The 18779-nt window shown below is 37.2% G+C and overlaps 2 protein-coding genes across 2 annotated transcripts; one reads left to right on the top strand and one right to left on the bottom strand.

Annotated features, from left to right (window-relative positions):
• Nucleotides 1-3235: 3235 nt before the first annotated feature.
• On the top strand, nucleotides 3236-7544 carry LOC146146877 (NXPE family member 3-like). The gene is made up of 3 exons (XM_083387858.1): nucleotides 3236-3795; nucleotides 5197-5463; nucleotides 6524-7544. Exons 1-3 carry the CDS (start codon nucleotides 3236-3238, stop codon nucleotides 7542-7544), a joined length of 1848 nt encoding a protein of 615 aa, XP_083243984.1.
• A 4261-nt stretch (nucleotides 7545-11805) lies between these two features.
• On the bottom strand, nucleotides 11806-16970 carry LOC146146876 (uncharacterized). Its single transcript, XM_083387857.1, has 9 exons — nucleotides 16961-16970; nucleotides 16632-16668; nucleotides 16390-16474; nucleotides 15958-16057; nucleotides 15405-15477; nucleotides 14706-14806; nucleotides 13915-14036; nucleotides 13322-13417; nucleotides 11806-12685 (listed from the first exon to the last, which is right to left on the bottom strand). Exons 1-9 carry the CDS (start codon nucleotides 16968-16970, stop codon nucleotides 12548-12550), a joined length of 762 nt encoding a protein of 253 aa, XP_083243983.1. The 3' UTR covers nucleotides 11806-12547.
• Between the last annotated feature and the right edge of the window lie 1809 nt (nucleotides 16971-18779).

Here is an 18779-nt window from a genome sequence, read left to right as displayed (position 1 = left end):
CCAAACTAATTTTGTAAATAGGGAAAGCCGAAGAAAAAAAGCTCTGACTAGAGTACAGTTAGACCAAGTGTTACCTACTAACATAGAATTAGTATTCAATTAGTATTCTATGCTACTACCACCAAGATGTGGTTAGACGTAATGCAGCCAGTAAAGCGTGTCGTACCGGTTGAATAAGATTTGAGCTTGTTAAAGTGATTAAACACGTAATGGTGTGTTGGTTAGCTAATCGCTAATGACAGTATTGTAGTGACTTGAATCAATGACTTGACTGACTTGACTTAAGTCAACTTATTTTTTTTGTTTTAAAATAACTTGACTTGAGTCTTTCAGACAAATGACTTTACTTGACATAAGTCTTTTGGACAAATGACTTGGGTTAAAATGAAGTGTTTTTTTTAAGTATTTTTTTTTTATAAAATTGAGCGATTATCCAAAATTTTGCACATAAAACAAATCGCTTGCTATATGTTTCGTTTTTTTCATATTTTTAGTTCAGGTATTGCTCATAATCGTATTAGTTTAAAAATTCTAATAGTTTAACGTTTTATTTTCATGATAAGGACGTGACTTGAAGTTGACTTGCGCAACTGATGACGACTGGACTGGCACTTGACTTGTTATTTATTCTAAAAAACTTGACTTAGACTTAATTTATTTTACAAAATACTTGACTGGGACTTAAGCCATTTTAAAATGACTTGTTTAAAACACTGGCTAATGAACACACAATAATACCTATAAAGCAACAACGTCTAAAGCTGGGTTATCTATAATACCGTATGGTAGTAGGACCAACCGCATAACAAATCTGAATAGCTTACGTAATCATACCCAATTCTGATGAAATAAGTGAAAATTAGTTGCTGCTTTACTTTATTGTACCCGGAAAAGTTGTTTTAGTTATAAAATGTAAATGGTTTGAACGTCAAATTTTGAAAATTCGAGATTAATTAACTTGTTTGCCAAAGGTAGGATCTTGACTTCTTAAATAAATTTATGTTTTTTGCCGAATTTAAACACAGTTTGTTGCTAAACTAGTTTGAATTTGCGTCAATAAGCCATCGTAAAAGAGGTTGCATTTATATAACTTGCGCTATAAACGGGAGTTGTTTGGTATGGCAAAAAATTCCAATATGAAATCGGTTTCTTTATTGAAGAATGCAAAAACAAAGTTCAGGTTAGTATAGCCAACATGTTGTTGTTGTCTTTACAAACACTTGCGCAAACTATTAACATACATGTAATTTTCGTTCATGCACACAGGCTAGTTTTTTGTTAAGCGCATGAATGATTAATTGTATGCTTATAAACGCTTTTTGTTTCGACAGGAGAAGACTCTTTCGAAAAATCAATAGTTGTAAACGTAAAACCACTTGTATACAGTCAAATGAAAGTCCTCAAGAGGGGTTAACATTCTTAAAAGGCTTTTATATTTACACCGGTAAACTTGGCAAATAAACATAGTTTGAACAACTGGAAAAATAAAGCCGCGAAACTTTCTACGTGGTTTCTTTGCAGCCTTACAACTTTGGAGTCAATGGCTCTCACAACATGTTTGTCTAAATCACTTTAACACAAGCCAATATATCGAGCACGAGCATTCGCTCAATGTGCTATCTTTGTGTGTCCCATGCGCCATGTCTACTATAATTCAATGTTTAGCTAAATAACCAAACAAACGCCATATTTAAACCAAATAGGTAAAACCAAAGAAACGCAATTGTTTTTGTGTTGTATAAAAAAACTGTAATGGTGTTTCTGAAATGTAAGTTACTACAGCAGTACGTTGTTCAATAGAGACATTATATAATTCACAAGCTTATCGGAGACGATTTATTTGCTTTTCGGAAGTCATTGAAGATTTATTTTTCTGGAGTTGGACTCGGGACTTGAGTAGGACTACCTAAGACCACCCATGCCTCGAATATCACGTATGTGAAGTGGTAAGCTAACAAGGTATACGTTAACACAGAGCTTCTTAAACAGGTGAATGGTTCACCCCAGGGTGAATAAAATTTTTGCAGGGGTGAACCTATTCACATCCAAAAAGGGGTGAATAAGGGTGAAACGTCAGAAATGGATGATAGCCTGTGAAACAACCTAAGTCATCTTGTGCTGTTATATATAGATGGGATAGTTTTATCATATCACGAGACAAGGGTGAATGAAATCAAAAGATAGATGCTATGTGTGAACAAAACAAGTTTAAGAAGCACTGCGTAAATACATTAGAGGTGCTTTATAGCGAAGGGTTTTTACGCAGTTTCACAACAACACTTCATTGTTGCTGCATATAACCATGTTTTTTAATCACAACTAACACTGTCCAAGCTAGTAGTCAAAAGTCACGAAATTTCTCGATTTCAGTGGGCCTGTGTATACATGCCCGGTGTTACACCTACATTGACAAATACTTTATTAAATCGCGAGAAAACGCTGCTTATTGACACGGATCAAACCATACCTATTTTCAGGCGTGTTCTTATTTCAAAAACAATTTACATCTATCTTCCCACGCTTTATTGTTTTTGCCGTGTTATTTGTTATATTTAGGAAGTCATTTATTTCGAACGAGGTATACGTAAAGTTGCACGGCGGCAAAACGCGCAGATTCAACAAAGTGCGAAATAAGCAAACACATTTTTTTTTACTGTAATGTGCTCCACCTATACGTAAATAACGTTGTCAAATGAACTTTTATTTTGCTACAAACTGGGTTTAGGCAGTGCAGATTTTTATTTTAACTTCTAGCTTCGTATCTTTATAAATAAATTAGTTTTAAAATCGAGGTTCACTATAACATTGACTTACTGCTGTATGCTTATGAAAGTACGTTGGTTTTATCTAGTGGCGTTATTTAAGCTTGTTAGATAAGTTAGTTTTCACATTTAAGCAACGCCTAGGCCCTAGGCTAGGCTATTAACAGCCTAGTTCGTTAGTACCAGAGCTTTGACATGAAAATTTATTGGAATACTATCATATGTGCAACTTAACTTAAAAGAAAAACAGAGATAATAGATTATTATTAATGAAAAATATATTTGCTTAAAATCGAAGGCGTCTATTTGACGTGTAAGCGCTCCGCGTAGGCTATACTCAGTTCGGGAAACAACGTCAAGTATATTCTAGCTTAAGCAGTCTCATTTCCAGACATGCTATTTTATGAAAACGCCCAAACTATTTTTTAGATCAGAATAAAGACTGCTGATTCCGATTTTTTTAAGTGGGAAAAATGACTCGCCTGTACAAATGGCCTGTTATAATCGCTGGAACGCTTGGTCTCTTGTCTCTATTTTACCTGCAAGAAAACATTAAATGGGATCCAGGTTTTTTGCCGGAAACGAGCCTTGTTTTCCAGACAACGTCACACCGATCGTCGACGGCTCACGGAAAGCAAGTTTCCACAACACCAACTGAATTACACGACAACGTAAAGGCAAAAAACAGCACCGAGTCCAGCAGGGGCGCCGGCGAAGTCAGCGAAAGCGATACCTTGCAAGGCTACAACATCGAAGATCACATAGAGTACGACCGACCCGAAAAGTACTTTGGCACCAAATATTGGCGAAAATACTATCCAGAAGTAGCGCGGTACCTTGCCGGTATTGAAGGCGGTAGCTACGAGTGGCCCGTGCCCGTTAAAAATGCAACATCGGCCATCTACACTGAACTGCAATGGGTGGAACCAAATAGCACGCAATACAAGGTTGGAGACATCTTGAAAGCTGTGATTCGGGCAAGGGACGGCTTCGGAAAACCAAAAGTGCACGGCGGAGATTATTTTCACGTCAGGTAATTATACTGTGCATGGCAAATTCATAAGTTTCCCAGAAGGGCTGCGCAGTAGGAGCCGGACTCGGGACTCGAGATTCGGGTAAGACTAATCTCGGCCAGAGTCAAACACGCGCAGTAGCAAGTTCGAAACTGATAAGTATAAAACCTGTTAGATCATGTGTTGGAATTTTTTTTACACCATATGTAATTTAGTATTGTATGACGCCCTATATATGAATTGCTGTACATCAGGGGTGGCGGGTGGGCAAATGTACTCAATCGAAGAGCCATTTGCAGAAAATACAAGTACCAGAGAGCATGAAGATTATTTCAAAGTTCAGCAATAATAACAGAATTGTAATATAACAAAACTGCATAACAATTAACACAATAATAATAACGATAATAACAAAATAGCACGCACAATATTAATCAATATCAGTCTTTTTTGTTTGATTTGCTAAACTAACTCTTCGGATTCTATGTCTAGTCTTACGTCATAAACAAAATGCTGACCTAACTAAAGAAAATAAAATAAAAGAAACGTTTATAAAAGGTACTCTTGGTAGCCTTTACATTTTTTTGGAACTTTACGAATCGACTAGAAGAGCCACAAAAAAACATGCCGGGGAGCCGCATGTGGATGGTGAGCCGCAGTTTGCCCACCCCTGCTCTATATCCACACTATTTTGGTTACGGGGAGTGGGTGAAATCAGGGCTGTGGAGTTGGAGACGGACTCGGATCTCGCTTATATTTAGCTGGATTCGTTTCGAAGTGACATCACAGCCTTGGTTTTCAGGCGGCATGTAAACATATTATTTTAAATATAGTCGTTGTTTATTGGTATGTCAAATTATCACTTTGAAAAGTATTCTAAGCATTTTAAAGCTGTTGTTTTTACGATATATGTATTTTCTGAGGAGAGATATGTATACCAAAGCAAACATCTAAAATTTAAACGTTTGTGGTAATTTTTTTATGAGTAAAATACAAACCAGTCAAATTTACCAACATTTTAGGTTCATCCCAAAAACAATTATATTTAAGTTCAGTTATTTGTTGAAACGACTTAGATCAAGTCAAGATTATTTTGCAAGCCAGTGGCTACCAACGAAACATAACCAAATAAATAAATTAGCTAAAATTAAATGTATTATTATTAGTCACAAAATAAAAGAGTACCTACATTATGTTCAGGAACTCTTTCCTGACATGTTAAACACTTTTTCGATTTTTTTACTAGTGTAAACGCGCCCCTGGAACTTTTGCGAACCTCTTGTTGTGAAGAACTGTCCTAAAGCTATTGCAACACTAGAATAGTGTGTATTAGCTCTATTGACTAAGTTAGTTAAAAAGCTAGACTGCTAGACCATTGCAAAGCATTTACCCTACGGCCTGCGCTTTTCATTTTTCTTCAGGTTTGTGCGATTCGACTCCGACTCTAATAAACCGAGCGATGACGCAATGTCCACCGAAGCAATCGACAATTATGACGGAACATACACGCTGGAGGTTCCGCTCCTCTGGCCAGGAAAGGTTAGCATCTTGGCGGAGCTTGTGCACTCGAGCGAAGCCGTTGCTAAGTTAATCAGCTTGACAACGGGCTTTGTTGGAAGGGGCGTCACCTTTGGCGGAACCTTCCAGAACGGTGAAAAGAGAGAGTGCAACGTGGGCTTAAAGATAAGGTTAGTGTGAGGCTATTTAGTATTTAGCTACACTTTACTTCGTTTTGAATTAATACGTGGACTGAAAAGCAAGGGGCGCTGGTCTAGAATCCTACCACATTTATTTTAACAGTAACGAAACAAGTTATCAAAGTTAAAATTGCAGGGAAAGGCATAAATATGTTAGAATAAATACTTGACCCACCTAAACCTAAACGCCAACTCTCACCCTAACCCAAATATTATTAGCAATATATGCCCCCGGACGAAAGGACGAAAATGTGGTAGGATTCTAGACCAGCACCAAGCAAGTATTAATCACTTAGCCATGCACTAAAGTCTTTTGTTTTCCAATGACTTTATTCAAATCATTAAAAGGGTAAATTGACTTGACTTACCTGAAGTCATTTTAGAAAATTATATGGCTTAAACTGAAATGTTTTAATTGCTGGTAGGTTTAAATGACATTTTTATAAAACTGAGTTTTTTACACCAATTTCAAGGTAAAACTTTTTGGGGGGATTTGGGGTTCGCATCGGCGCTAAATTGATATAAAATTAATACAGTCATTTAATTCAGGGTTTCCCAAACTGTGGTCGACTACACAGGTGGTCCGTGGCGATATGACAACAAATTAAAAAGTTACACATACTGTATACGTTGTACAGATGGGGTCGACAACCTACGGCCCGCGAATGTGATTTATCTGACCCGCAGCCTCTTTGACAAACTAGACACGAGTCCATTTTTGACCATTTTAACTATGTAAGTGCGAACAATTTTCGCGCTTTGCGTTAACGATCTTTACACACCAGGTTTACGTTATGATGCTGTTATTTGAACTAGATTAGCGCTTCTTGGTGTGTGTGTGGTAATTATGGGCTTTAAACAGCGTCATGGACTGGGCATGCTTTAAAGTGGTGTGAAGACCTGACAAAAGCCCGGTGGAAGGCTCTTAATTTCGTGAATAAAAGCACACTCAACCGGTATTGCATGCGACTAGGTTCTAATGTGTCCTTTGCACCGCCAATATTATTCCTAACTCATTTTGTTTGTATATTTATCTCTCTTTATATTGCAGAAATTCTACCCAGATTCCCTGTAACTTTTCGCAGCCGGAAAAAGGTGTGTCCTGGTATTGTTATCCGCCGACGACTGGTGGTTGCTCAGAACTGAAATGGATAGTGGTTCGTTGGGATCAAGCAGCTTCTTTGGCTTTTGGAAAACAGCCGTTTTTTGAAGTCGGTTTAAACTGGAAAGCTTCAATCAAAGGCTCGGGCTCAACGATTTCAGTGCAACCTTCAGGGTACCGCGTGTTTGAAAACCTGCCGCCTTGCACTCCAAGGACTGGCTTGGCACCAGCTGCGTTTGATTCGCACTTGGGTCCGCACACAGGTTTGTACAGCAGTCGTCGTTGGCGTTCTTTACAATGCTCAAATTCCGACGCTAGGGACTTGGCCCGGGCGCCGAATTGCCTGCGAAACAAGGTTTTGTACTTGATTGGCGACTCCACATTGAGACAGTGGTATTTGGTGCTGCTTAGCAATTTGAAAATGCAAGAACTGGAGAAAGAAGACCGCGTGGTTTGGCAAAAGCCGCGCTCCGCCGAAAAAAGAAGCATAAATCTGACAGTAATTTACAGAGGACACGGTTCCCCTTTGCACGGTTTAGGTCCGCCTTCCAGTCGACCTTATATAGCTGACACGCTGGCCGCCATTGACCACGGAAACGGCGAACATGTTTACATAGTCATAAACCTGGCACTTCACTTTTACCTGGTGGACACTGTCGTATACATGAAGCGCATCGAAGCCGTCAAGAAGTCAGTTGTACGTCTTATGAAGCGGATGCCGAAAGTGGTAGTTTTCCTGCGAGGCTGCATACGCCATAAGAACTCAAAAACACCGGTGCCTTCGGAATGGTTCAGTTATCGCCTGTGCAAAATATTGAAAGGCATGTTTGGTGATTTACCAAGCGTTGGAATTGTGGACACGTGGCCGATGACGAGTGCACATTTAACCTTAGATGCGCACCCAGAAAATAGCCACGTAGCTGACCACATTGCTATGTTTTTGTCCTATGTTTGCCCTGCATCAAATTAAGTAAGATTAAATACAGTGTGTTTGCTATATTTTTTTTATAATTTGTGTGAATATAACCCATGTGCGTTTTTGTTATCATTTTGTATATATGGTTAGACAGCGGAGATATGTATACTTATATTGCTACATTGATGTTTTGCTGTTACCTGTTTTAATAGGCAAATTTTTATTAAACAAGGCATTAAAGTTGTTCACAATATGGCAATATGTTTTATTTATGCCCCAACCAATATGACGTTTTTTAGTGATTTTTGTTAATGGTTAAACGTAAGTTTTATTTTGTCGTACCCAGAGCGAAAGAAATTTGGAGTTGTCCGGAAAGCGTTTCGGTAAAACATTTTTTTCATTACGTCGTACCGATAAAAAAGCCAAAGGATAATGTTCACCAGGCCATACTCTTTGTATATTTATTTACAAAAAATTGCTTGTGTATTCCTGCGAATTTTATGGGTCTTCAAGTGAATCACAATTTAAAAAATGATAGTTTGCTAAACCTATCTAAAAATGCGTTTTTTTGACCAAACATTAAGCCTGTTTATATGCACCTTTCTCAGGCAGATTAGATTAAGGTTCAAGCCGGCTTGAAAAGTAATCCGTTCCAGCGTCGTAATTACATGGCGCGAAATTCAAGCCAGCTTGAGTGTACAAACTGCACTGATATGCATTATTACGTAATATTCCAGTAAACCTCTAACACACAACCAATTTTTCGGCTTAGGATACTCCTTGCGGTAGCAATTTATTGCTGCTTGTTCGTTTTTATTAACCTAACATTGAAAAAAACCCAAGAATTACTTGAGTTAGGTTTGCCGATTAAGTACGTTTTTGACTGTCTGTATTGTGCTTCAGTTTACCTGGCACACAGAATGTAAGTGCAGGAAAGTTAAGCTTGTTTGTGCTGGCCAACGCTATATACAAGGCAAAGTGGACAAAAGAAGGTGATAAGATGTACCAAACATTAATGAAAACTGTATTTGGCGCTGGCCTAGAATCCTACCACAGCGTTGAGACAATTATTAAAGCAAAGTACAATATGTGGGTGAGGGTGGGCCAACTATTACTATTTAAACCTACCCAAACCCGCATCCTATAAACCCAAATAATGTTATATGTTGTGGATTCTAGACCAGCGCCTATGTCACAAATTAGTATCTGATTCTAACGAGTGTATGTAATGTTCTTTCCTTATGCGCTAAACTTGTTTTGTTTACGACTAGCCGTTCGTGTTACGTCATAATGCCCCAAAAGTGGCGTGATGTTTACTGCGTTAAAGCAGGTCATTCAACATCAAACAATTCCGGCCGTCAGCGAAACGAACAGATTAAGCGGAGAACGGATTGAAAACCACTCCTTTTGTCAGATTAGGAAACGAGAGAACTTAATTCATTCCAGCGCCAAAACGAGAGAGAATGAATTAACGAATCAGATTCGAATCCGGCTTAAACGTGCATATAAACGGGCTTATTGTTTACAAAATTAATAAAAAACTGTAGACCAGCTTAGTTTTTTGAAATGACATTCAGTTTAAATTATGTCAAAGTTCAGTTTTAAATTATTTCCAACAACATTTTAATTGCATTATATCTTCATTAGAGCAATAAACAGTGTACGCGAGCGGGCAAAGTAAACCACGCAGGCCGCATTATATTCACTCGTACTTTTCGCATCTATTTCGATAATATACTACTTATTTTACTTTCTACGATAAACGTATTGCAATTTTGCAAATCCGGTTACAGTAGTGCGGATTTTGAAGTTCGGCAAACGGGCGAGCCGGGCAAATAGCCTCTTTCCAATTTTAATGTAGGTAAAATTGTGATTCTTCTTAAAAAATTTGTGCAGAATCATACTAAACACAAAAGAATCACAAACTTCCAGTCAATACATGCAAAAAATATATCTAGATCAAAGAGATTATAATTTCTTTGTCTATAGATCAGTGGTTCTCAACCTTTTTTCTTTCGTGGCCCATTTACGTTGCAAATAAATTCTGTGTCCCAATAAATTTTTTTGAAAGAAAAAACTGTAAAATAGGTTTAGAACAAAACGCAGCAGAACATATTTCAAAACAGATTATTTATTCAACAGTACATTAGTGAAATACTTGCGGCTGAACAATAAATTTACATTCCTTTTTAATTCCTCCCCAAGCCATTATTCCTGTAAAATTAAATATAGTGACACAAAACAAACTAAATCTAGCTTTTTTAAATTGGTCTGTGGCCCACCTCAAATGTTCTTATGGCCCACCAGTGAGCCATGGCCCACTGGTTGAAAACCGCTGGTCTAGATTCAGTAGATTTTACCATAATTCATTTGGTCACGCCTCAGTTGCTACATAACAAAACATATCATATCCTGTGGGGACTAGCAAACACTTGGTCATAGTTTCCAGAGAAAAAAAAACCGCGAAACCTAATCCAATTCGAGGAATGTAAATATACCAGTTCTCTGTAATATATAAGAATACCGATGCTAATTAAGTTGTCTTTTAAACAAATATAGTATAAATGCACTAAACCATTGGTGTTTTTGTTGTTCTTCATACGTTGATTTCTCAAACAAAACAGTACAATCTATTTTACCGGAATTTCTTGTATACGTACGTCCCACAAAAAAGGAAACATTTTTAGTTTGGTATTAGCTGTAACGAAAGAGGGATTTTTGATTTGATTGCCAGCCCAATAGTTTTTACCTATTAGTTAAAATTGCTATTATTTTACAATTGATCATGTAAGATCCCAACAACCAGCTAATTCAATTTACCTTTTTCTCCGGTATCAAAAAGTATTATACATAAACATAGTGTTTATCTAACACTATAAATGCCGGTGCGGTTATTTTGATTGTGTTTGATTTTTTAAGGTTTATATCTTCGCTTAGGTAGCTGCTAGATTTTAGAATAGGCTGCTGACTTTTCGTAAGTCTAAGCCACCTTATAGCATTTAAATCTTTAGTTTACACAGTATGAGGTATGAAGCGGTTTACTTTAAATTACCATCAATAGTCATTTTGGCTGTGGTAACAGTTACTAGCAAGTTCATGATTTTGAGTCAACAATTCTTATCGAAATTCAAATGTTGACGGAAGCAGAAAGCAGTGTAATTCTAAACGAATGTGAATTATCAACAAAACAAACTACTAAAATATGCTGAACATGCTGTGTATTAGGTTGAGGAAGGTGTACAAGTTGTGTTAAAGTTAAATGTGTGGATTGCGCTGGGCGCTGCTATATTTTTGTTCTTGTATGCTTTTGAATAATTGCTTGTGGTTCATTTAACAAGCACCATAATAAAAAGGCGGTTTGGTATTTTTAGCTTTGCTTTTTCAATTAACTTCAATGTTAATATTGTAAATAAAATATAAAAAATCAAATTTCATTTACGCAGCTAAAAAGTAGGTTGGGGGCCTACAATGCAAGTGAAAAATATTTGAGAAAATGATGTTATAATGAAGCCTACAACGTTTTAATCTCACACCCACTAAAATTCAGGTCTCTCAATAGTTAAAAGAAACTTAAACCAAAAATAAAGCCAAATAATTCTTATTTTTGTTCTTTTTTGGACAAACAATCATTTTGATCGCTCGCTGTAATTTGAGGTTTGACCACAACGCGGTAATTTTTGTGTTATGTGGGAAGTTGATTAATTAGCTAGCATAATTTTGTTTCGTTTTATGACGATAATATTTGGATGTTATGTTTTTTGTCCAAACGGTAACATACAAAAGTAAGAAATCTCCCGCAGACAATAAAATGTAGAAGACAGTTGTTGTTTTAGTTTCAATGATGTTAAGACGGTTTAAAGTAAAATTTAAGAAAGGATTTTATGTTTATACCTGTTTATATGAACAGTCTAACATACGCAGTATTATCAATTACGGAATAAATAGGCCTCCAATAAATGGAACACGACCTGTTCAAAAACGGTCTAAAAAATAACACATATAAGTATTCTGATTCAAACATTATTCTGACAATATAGGATTTAGTCTAATTTTGGTGTTATTCTGGACTGTGTTTTTATGACTTTGGCGTTGTTTTAATTTCGATCTTATTGCGTGAATGGTCCAATTGATGCCACCAATTTTGGTGTTATCCTGGAGTGTGTTTTTATGACCTTGGCGTTGTTTTATTTTCGATCTTATTGCTGAAATGGTCCAATTGATGCCACCAGAACCCAACAGTACTCAAAATTTGTGATAAATCGCCGACAATGGAATCTTTTAAAAACAGCGCAAGGTAAGTTTTCAGCGTGCCTTTTTATTGATACTGATCGAAGTCTTGTACTTTTTGTGCACGGATATATGAATGAAGCTAAGACGAACGAAATGCAGCGTATTGAATAACATATGAATGCTGGGCAGAAGCATAAGTTGAAGACGTGAAACTCAATTTGCTGACATAGAAGACAAGAGGGAATGATTAATGAGTTGTTTAAGGAACAGAAAGCCAAATTTGCTCTGGTTACTTCATGCACAAAGGGGGTGTTGGTACTGCGATGGTGAACTAAAGTTAAGTCGTTAATGATTGAAGTATGAAAAATAGGCGACACCGGTACTCTCTACATTATTAATCGCGTACCCCAAAACGCCGTCGTTTTCTGTACCACAAAAACAATACACCGACAATAACTTCGAACTTCTCAGACCGGAAACAAATCGCAGCAGCAACAGCGCACAATGCTAAAGGTTGGGCGCCTGAAAACAGTTAGCGCCTTGCTTTCTCGACCCAATTTGAGGGTTACTCACAATCGACATCTGCATTTCGGGCAGTACAAGCAGCTACAGCAGTGATACAACGCCAACTACTTCAAGCGGATCATAATAAGAAATCACGGGGTGACAGTGCGACACAGAGAACTACTATATTCGCGCAAAATGATTTCAAACAAACTTAAGAATTGTAAGCGGTCTGCGGATAAGGAAAAGCGAAAATTAAAACGAATAAGCGCGAACTAAGGGAGAAGCTTTGTACAGCGGGAACGCGGAACTATCTACATCTATCAGTCGCTGTCGGAAGATGATGACGACGTCGAAGTGGTCGACGGTGATTGGTCGACGACTTTGACTTCGCGCGTCACCTCGATCACGTGGTCGCCTTCGGAGGTCACTTCGACCTTGGGCGAAGGAAGCTGAAACTGCTGTAAAACAGGACAAGGCTGATTTTTTTACATGCAAACAACGTCTAAGCCCTAAAAAAACAATCACACTATTGTTCATATATTATGGGGCAACACACACGATAGATCAGTGTTTCTCAATCCCCATAGGACGCGAATTAAAATTGGATCGCCGTTTGATTTGGTAGCGTCGCCGACTGAAGTAGTTTACGTGGCAAAGAATTCCTTAGATCGGCTTTCAGCAAGATTTTTGCGAAAAGCGACACTAAGACATGACCCACGTTTATTAAGACTAAATTTACTACTAATGCGGTATTATTTCTTCTTTGTTTAAGCTTAAAAAACTTTTAGTGAAAATAATTGGGTCGCCAAGGCTTTATTGTTATACTTATTTAGATTTTGGACGCTGGTAACACCACTTGTACAGTTAGTAGTCTAAATACTCGTTCCAATTTGGCAGGTTAACTGTGAAGTGTGCCACGGGCAATTGGACATCACGCTTAGCACAAAAGTGATTTTTTTTATTAACATAACTCAAGTACATAACTGTACTTTATTATAATACATACTTCATCATTTCCCAGTTTTTTCACTGTGATTCTGAAGCAATCAGTGTAGAAATATATCGCGGATTTTACAATCGCAAACTAAACTGACCTCTGGGTTTTGAGTTTCGACCACGATGGTCCGGATTATGGTGGTGGTGACGTTATAATCCTCGTTGTACTCCTGGTCGTTGACGACTTGGTCATCCTGAAAAACAATCTCATTCAACACTAGCAGGCACTACGAAGAGCTTTCGGAGAACGTAAAATTACAAAGTATGACAATAACGGCAAATGTTGTTTACTTATTATGACACCAATTTAATTGTGTATTGGAAACCAATCGTGATATATACGTTTTTTCGCAAGCAAAAGGAAGTTAGAAAACAAGGCGAATTAAAAAATAAATGACTAACGTTATAAAAAAGTTAATCATTGTTTTAGATTTGAATTTTTTATTGAAGTACATCCAATGAATCAAAATTACTTTTACGGAATGCAGGACGCTTAGACACACGGAATGCAGTATTCATCAAAAACATTAAATAAAATTAATCTTGCGGGAAAATGCGTTCGACGTAATGAACAAAGTTACATTTGCTTTTTTTATTTTCGAACAAAATTAACAATTCAATTCAAACATAACGGCGGAAAACCACGGAAAAATGGAATTCGTTTATTTCATATATTCGAGTTACTACTTACGTTTGGGGTTTCCCCATTTACAGGCTTCAGATCTTTCGTTTCTTGCTCTTTGGCAACCTCTTCTGGTTTATTCTCCACGGGGGTGATCGGTTCATTTTCTTTGGCGACTTCAGGTTTGTCAGCTAAAAAAGTATAGGATAAATCATGAAGCTATAAGCTAACAAAAGATTAGGCTATAGTATCTACTCTTTGATTGTTAGGGTCGCACAAGTGTTTGTGAGAATTGAACGAGTTACAATATTATTTACACAAGTTATCGCTGTACAAAGCTTAGTAGAAACAGTAAGACTCAAAGTTGAAAAACGAGTAAAGCATAGGATCAGACATTTTCAAGGAATATAAATTTCGCCTACAGTGACATCGTCATTTCCTGTAAGTAAAGTACATATACAACACACAGCAAATTACGAGTAAGCGAAATACATATTGCTTTAAAAATGCCTGATCTTGAGTTTCACTCGGGTTTTTAAACTTAGAGTTTTTTGTTTATATACGCGGCAGCGGAACAGTGATCGACAAGCAGAAACCTGCTGCCATTGGTTTTGAATTCCAGAAAGATATTTAGTAGAAACAGTGACCATTCTGGACAGAGGCAGTGAGTTCGAAACTCATCGAGGTTTCTGGCGACAAATGTATTGCTTGCACTCAATTTTTGTCGAACTAAGTTAGGTATTTTCCAATGCTAAACGGTAAACTGTAAATTATTAAAAAGTATCCTAAAAGTGTTATCGCCAACTGTCAGTCAAACTTTCTTTGATTCGTTAGAGCCATAGCAAGCAAACCTGACTTACCAGATTCGACTTTTTCGTCGTCATCTGAGCTCGATGAAGACGAAGTAGATTGCCGATCGCTAAGGTTTGGTTTGTCTGGCTCTTGCTCTTCGATTTTCTCACTTAAAATAAAGAACGCGTCAAAGTTAGCGAAGTTTTGTTTCGAATCGAACCCTTCGCAATAGGTTGTTAAAGGAAAACCCAGCAACTGAAATCTTGTGTGTTTACGCGAAATCACAACACTATTTCACTTGCGAACGAATAGTTTAAGGATACATACTGTAATATGATAATAAATTGCAAAGCCAAAAAGGTCGAGTGGATCGAAATCATCTTGATTAAGACGTTTCGATACGAGCTTGTATCATCTTTAGTTAATGTGACTGAGCAGTAATTCAAGCATTGCTTAAAGAGAGATGTTCTTCTCAGTCACATTAACTGAAGATAATACAAGCTCGTATCGAAACGTCTTAATCAAGATGATGTCAATCTACTCGACCTTTTTGGATTTGGAATTTATTATCAAGCTACATTACAGATCCGTGCATAGTGTTCCCAAGTATACTGTAATATTTATACGAAAACACATTTTATACGCAAACACGACGTTTAATGAATCAGTAGCTAACACCCTCGTATAGTTTCATGTGAAACGTGTTATTAAACTGGTGTCCGTGTGCACCATCGGTAACTACAAAACAAAAAAAAACTTAAACTCACTCCACTTGGTCGACCGGGGCCTCCAACACTTTAATGTCGGGTTCTTCCTCATTCTCCTTCGGCTCGTTATTTTCTGAAAAAATAAAACAAAATAATTAAAACCGTGACCGAATAAAACAACAATAACTCTTCCCTGTTACCTATCTAAGCGTAGTGCTATAAATTTGTTGTTAAAACTTGTATTCTAGGGCTTTTTAGTAGCTCGGATAACATTATGTAACGTTGCAGAGATAACGAGTAAAGTCTAAGTACTCGGACTAGACACACGTGTTCTTTTTTAGTGATTGACGAAATCTAGCAATTCTGACAGTTACAGACAAAGTCTTAAAAAGTATGTGGAATCGCAATTCTGTTTTTGAGGAGTCAGTAAATATTGCAAACACATTAAAATCGGAGAGCTGGTAACTTTCGAATATTTTTCAGTTAAGTAGGCAAAGATTTACTTTTCATTAAAATAATTAAAAAAGTGTAATAAAATCCAGATAAGCAACTTTTCAACATAAGAGATTTCCTATTTTACTAATTTAAAGACGAAACAACCTAGGTAGCTTACCTTCGTCGTCGCCAGAGGACACATACACGAAGTGAGGTTTGGTCGGGTCATCTTCCTCATCAGCGCCTCCTGGTGTCTGCGGAGGAGCGCTCTGCTCTTCCTGTGAGAAAAAAAAAACTTTTGAATAAAATTAGGGAAGCACGCTAATTGCGTCAAAATAAAGTAAGGTTAACAAGGACGAAACCTAACTTTCCTTAACTCGGAAAATTTACGGCCAATGACGTTGACAAACTTAAACGTTTCTATCTCACCTATATGGGATTTTCGAGCATAGGTATGACGTCAGTTGGTTTAGGATTGGATTGCGATTATCGCTATCGGAATAATATGTCAAGTTTTGGACATCCCTAACTTAAACAGTGATCAACTGACAATGATAGTATCGTGGGTTTTTAGTATTGAAGCGTGTGAAGTTAGGAAGATAGTACAGACCTCTTCCTTTTTGCGGCCATCTTCGCTCCCAGATGACGATGATGATGACGAGCTGGATCTTCTGCTCGATCGCGATTCCGCTTTTCTGTAACAGGCAAGATAGCGGATTTAAAGTATTTTTTTAGACTTGCGAAATAGGGTTGCACCTTGAATAAATGAACAGTCACCAACGACTTTGTTTTAAACATAAACATTTAAACTGTATAGTGAATAAATTAATTACTTATTTTTGTGCAACTTACTCTGTTTCTTGGACCTTTGTCTCACCATCCACTTCATCTAAAAGAAAATAGCGGTGTATTAAAATACCAGTATAATTATAGGTATATAGATTCAGATTCAATTTATTTTTGTGCATGTTTGCAAACATCGAAAAAAACAAAATAACATAAATAATAACACAAGGACAGCGAAAGGACCATTCGGTATATAGTCATGGGTAAAGCTATATACAAAATTGCCGTTAAACTATGGCGTGAAATAGCAGTTTAAACATTTACGGTGCCAGTTTTTAAGATTTAGTCTTGCTCGCTTTTTGACCAACGTAAACGGCTTACGCAACATAGCACACCGAGAGCCATTGCACAGTAACGGAATCAATCGATCAATGATGCAAGCAAGGCAGGCTAGAAAAACAACTTGCCTGCAGTGAGGTTCGAACTCACGACCTCCTGTCATACCGGGACCGTCGCTCTACCAAATGAGCTACCAAGTCTCAGGGGGAAGCAAGTAAAAACAACATTGACGCCAATGTTTAAGCAACTTCACATTAAAGGGGGGCTACAGTAGCATATCTCAATTGGGTATCTCAATAAGGTAGAGCGACGGTCCCGGTATTACCGGAGTTCGTGAGTTCGAGCCTGCCCTGCTTGGATCATTAACAGTTTTGGTGAGTCTGCGGTGTGCTACGTCAGTGGTCGGTAACCGCCGGTCCGCGGACCGGTCCGCGAGGGAGTTCGTTACCGGTCCGTAGCAGGGTTGCTACAATAAAATTTGATTTAAACCCAAACCATAGTGTAGGGTATACGTAAAAGCCGGAAAAAGGCTAGGAAAAGTAAAAAAACAATTGAAAGTATTTTTGCATCCAAATCACATTAACTTTCGTTTAAATATACTCCATAAATTGGTTAATCACAATTCGTTTCAAGCACTCGCGAGGTGCAAAACAAACCAGTGTGCTGTGGCCATAGAGACTAAATAGAGCACTTTCACAACATCCTAAAATGCATTTTTTAATTGTAAAATCTACATCCTCGTATGTACAATATTTTGAAAAAGGGCGAAAATATCATGTATTTGTTATGCTTAACCGTGTTCACCCTAAAGTGCAATAGAATAAAATCATGCAAACAATGCCCAACAATAAAATGAATTATTTTTTTTTGCAATTTTGCAAATCCGGTTACAGTAGTGCGGATTTTGAAGTTCGGCAAACGGGCGAGCCGGGCAAATAGCCTCTTTCCAATTTTAATGTAGGTAAAATTGTGATTCTTCTTAAAAAATTTGTGCAGAATCATACTAAACACAAAAGAATCACAAACTTCCAGTCAATACATGCAAAAAATATATCTAGATCAAAGAGATTATAATTTCTTTGTCTATAGATCAGTGGTTCTCAACCTTTTTTCTTTCGTGGCCCATTTACGTTGCAAATAAATTCTGTGTCCCAATAAATTTTTTTGAAAGAAAAAACTGTAAAATAGGTTTAGAACAAAACGCAGCAGAACATATTTCAAAACAGATTATTTATTCAACAGTACATTAGTGAAATACTTGCGGCTGAACAATAAATTTACATTCCTTTTTAATTCCTCCCCAAGCCATTATTCCTGTAAAATTAAATATAGTGACACAAAACAAACTAAATCTAGCTTTTTTAAATTGGTCTGTGGCCCACCTCAAATGTTCTTATGGCCCACCAGTGAGCCATGGCCCACTGGTTGAAAACCGCTGGTCTAGATTCAGTAGATTTTACCATAATTCATTTGGTCACGCCTCAGTTGCTACATAACAAAACATATCATATCCTGTGGGGACTAGCAAACACTTGGTCATAGTTTCCAGAGAAAAAAAAACCGCGAAACCTAATCCAATTCGAGGAATGTAAATATACCAGTTCTCTGTAATATATAAGAATACCGATGCTAATTAAGTTGTCTTTTAAACAAATATAGTATAAATGCACTAAACCATTGGTGTTTTTGTTGTTCTTCATACGTTGATTTCTCAAACAAAACAGTACAATCTATTTTACCGGAATTTCTTGTATACGTACGTCCCACAAAAAAGGAAACATTTTTAGTTTGGTATTAGCTGTAACGAAAGAGGGATTTTTGATTTGATTGCCAGCCCAATAGTTTTTGCCTATTAGTTAAAATTGCTATTATTTT

The sequence above is a fragment of the Ascidiella aspersa genome, chromosome 4, assembly GCF_963924565.1.
Source record: "Ascidiella aspersa chromosome 4, kaAscAspe10.2, whole genome shotgun sequence".
In the NCBI taxonomy this organism is placed as follows: domain Eukaryota; kingdom Metazoa; phylum Chordata; class Ascidiacea; order Phlebobranchia; family Ascidiidae; genus Ascidiella; species Ascidiella aspersa.
The sequence above is the reverse complement of the archived record's forward strand: the minus strand, read 5'-3'. Positions and strand labels throughout refer to the sequence as shown.